Genomic DNA, 630 nt, shown 5'->3' with positions numbered 1-630 from the left:
TCCAGCATCCGGGAAAGCTAACGTTGCGTTGGAAGGGACCCTTTCGGGTCGTGAAGGTGGTCTCCGACTACCTGATGGAAGTCCAGCAGCTGGTGCCTCCGGGAGCGACGTCCCTTTATCATGCGTGCCGGCTCCGCCTGTACTGTGAAGGCGAACGTGAAGTCAATGAAAATTTGAAGGTCCAAATCGCGTTCGGCGATGTAGGTTTTTACGTGGAAGACCTCCGGGACTTGCGTCTGCGAGATGGGGTCCGGGAAGTCCTGATCAAGTGGCTTGGCCTGGACGATCTGGAGTCGTCCTGGAAGCCGGCCCTATCGATCTACGAAGCCGTTCCCGTGCTATTCCGTCGCTGGGCCAAAGCCCGGGGCAACGAAGACGGCGTGAGCGAAATGTTTGACGATCTCACGAGTGCATGTGGCCACCCAATGTAGGGGGGGAAGTGTTATCGGCCGAGCCTCTGTGTTCGACTCCCCGTGCCTGAGTGTGGGTAGCCGAATGTTGGTCACGAACGACATTTGAAGAGTGTGAAATATGACCTGGATCGGAGCGGTATGTTCCGAGCTGATGGTACACTGTACGATGCATGACTTGTAGAGAGTAGTGAAGTGATAGGAGGGAACTGACTGACTG

The 630-nt window shown here is 56.0% G+C and overlaps 1 protein-coding gene across 1 annotated transcript; it reads left to right on the top strand.

Moving 5' to 3' along the window:
- Positions 1–74: 74 nt before the first annotated feature.
- H257_05536 (hypothetical protein) lies at positions 75–431 on the top strand (the record flags this gene model as incomplete). Its single annotated transcript, XM_009830445.1, has 1 exon — positions 75–431. The coding sequence occupies one exon, from the start codon at positions 75–77 to the stop codon at positions 429–431; it is 357 nt and encodes a 118-aa protein (XP_009828747.1).
- Positions 432–630: the final 199 nt, after the last annotated feature.

Source organism: Aphanomyces astaci, assembly GCF_000520075.1.
Source record: "Aphanomyces astaci strain APO3 unplaced genomic scaffold supercont1.10, whole genome shotgun sequence".
NCBI classification, from domain to species: Eukaryota; Oomycota; class Saprolegniomycetes; order Saprolegniales; family Verrucalvaceae; genus Aphanomyces; species Aphanomyces astaci.
The sequence above is the reverse complement of the archived record's forward strand: the minus strand, read 5'-3'. Positions and strand labels throughout refer to the sequence as shown.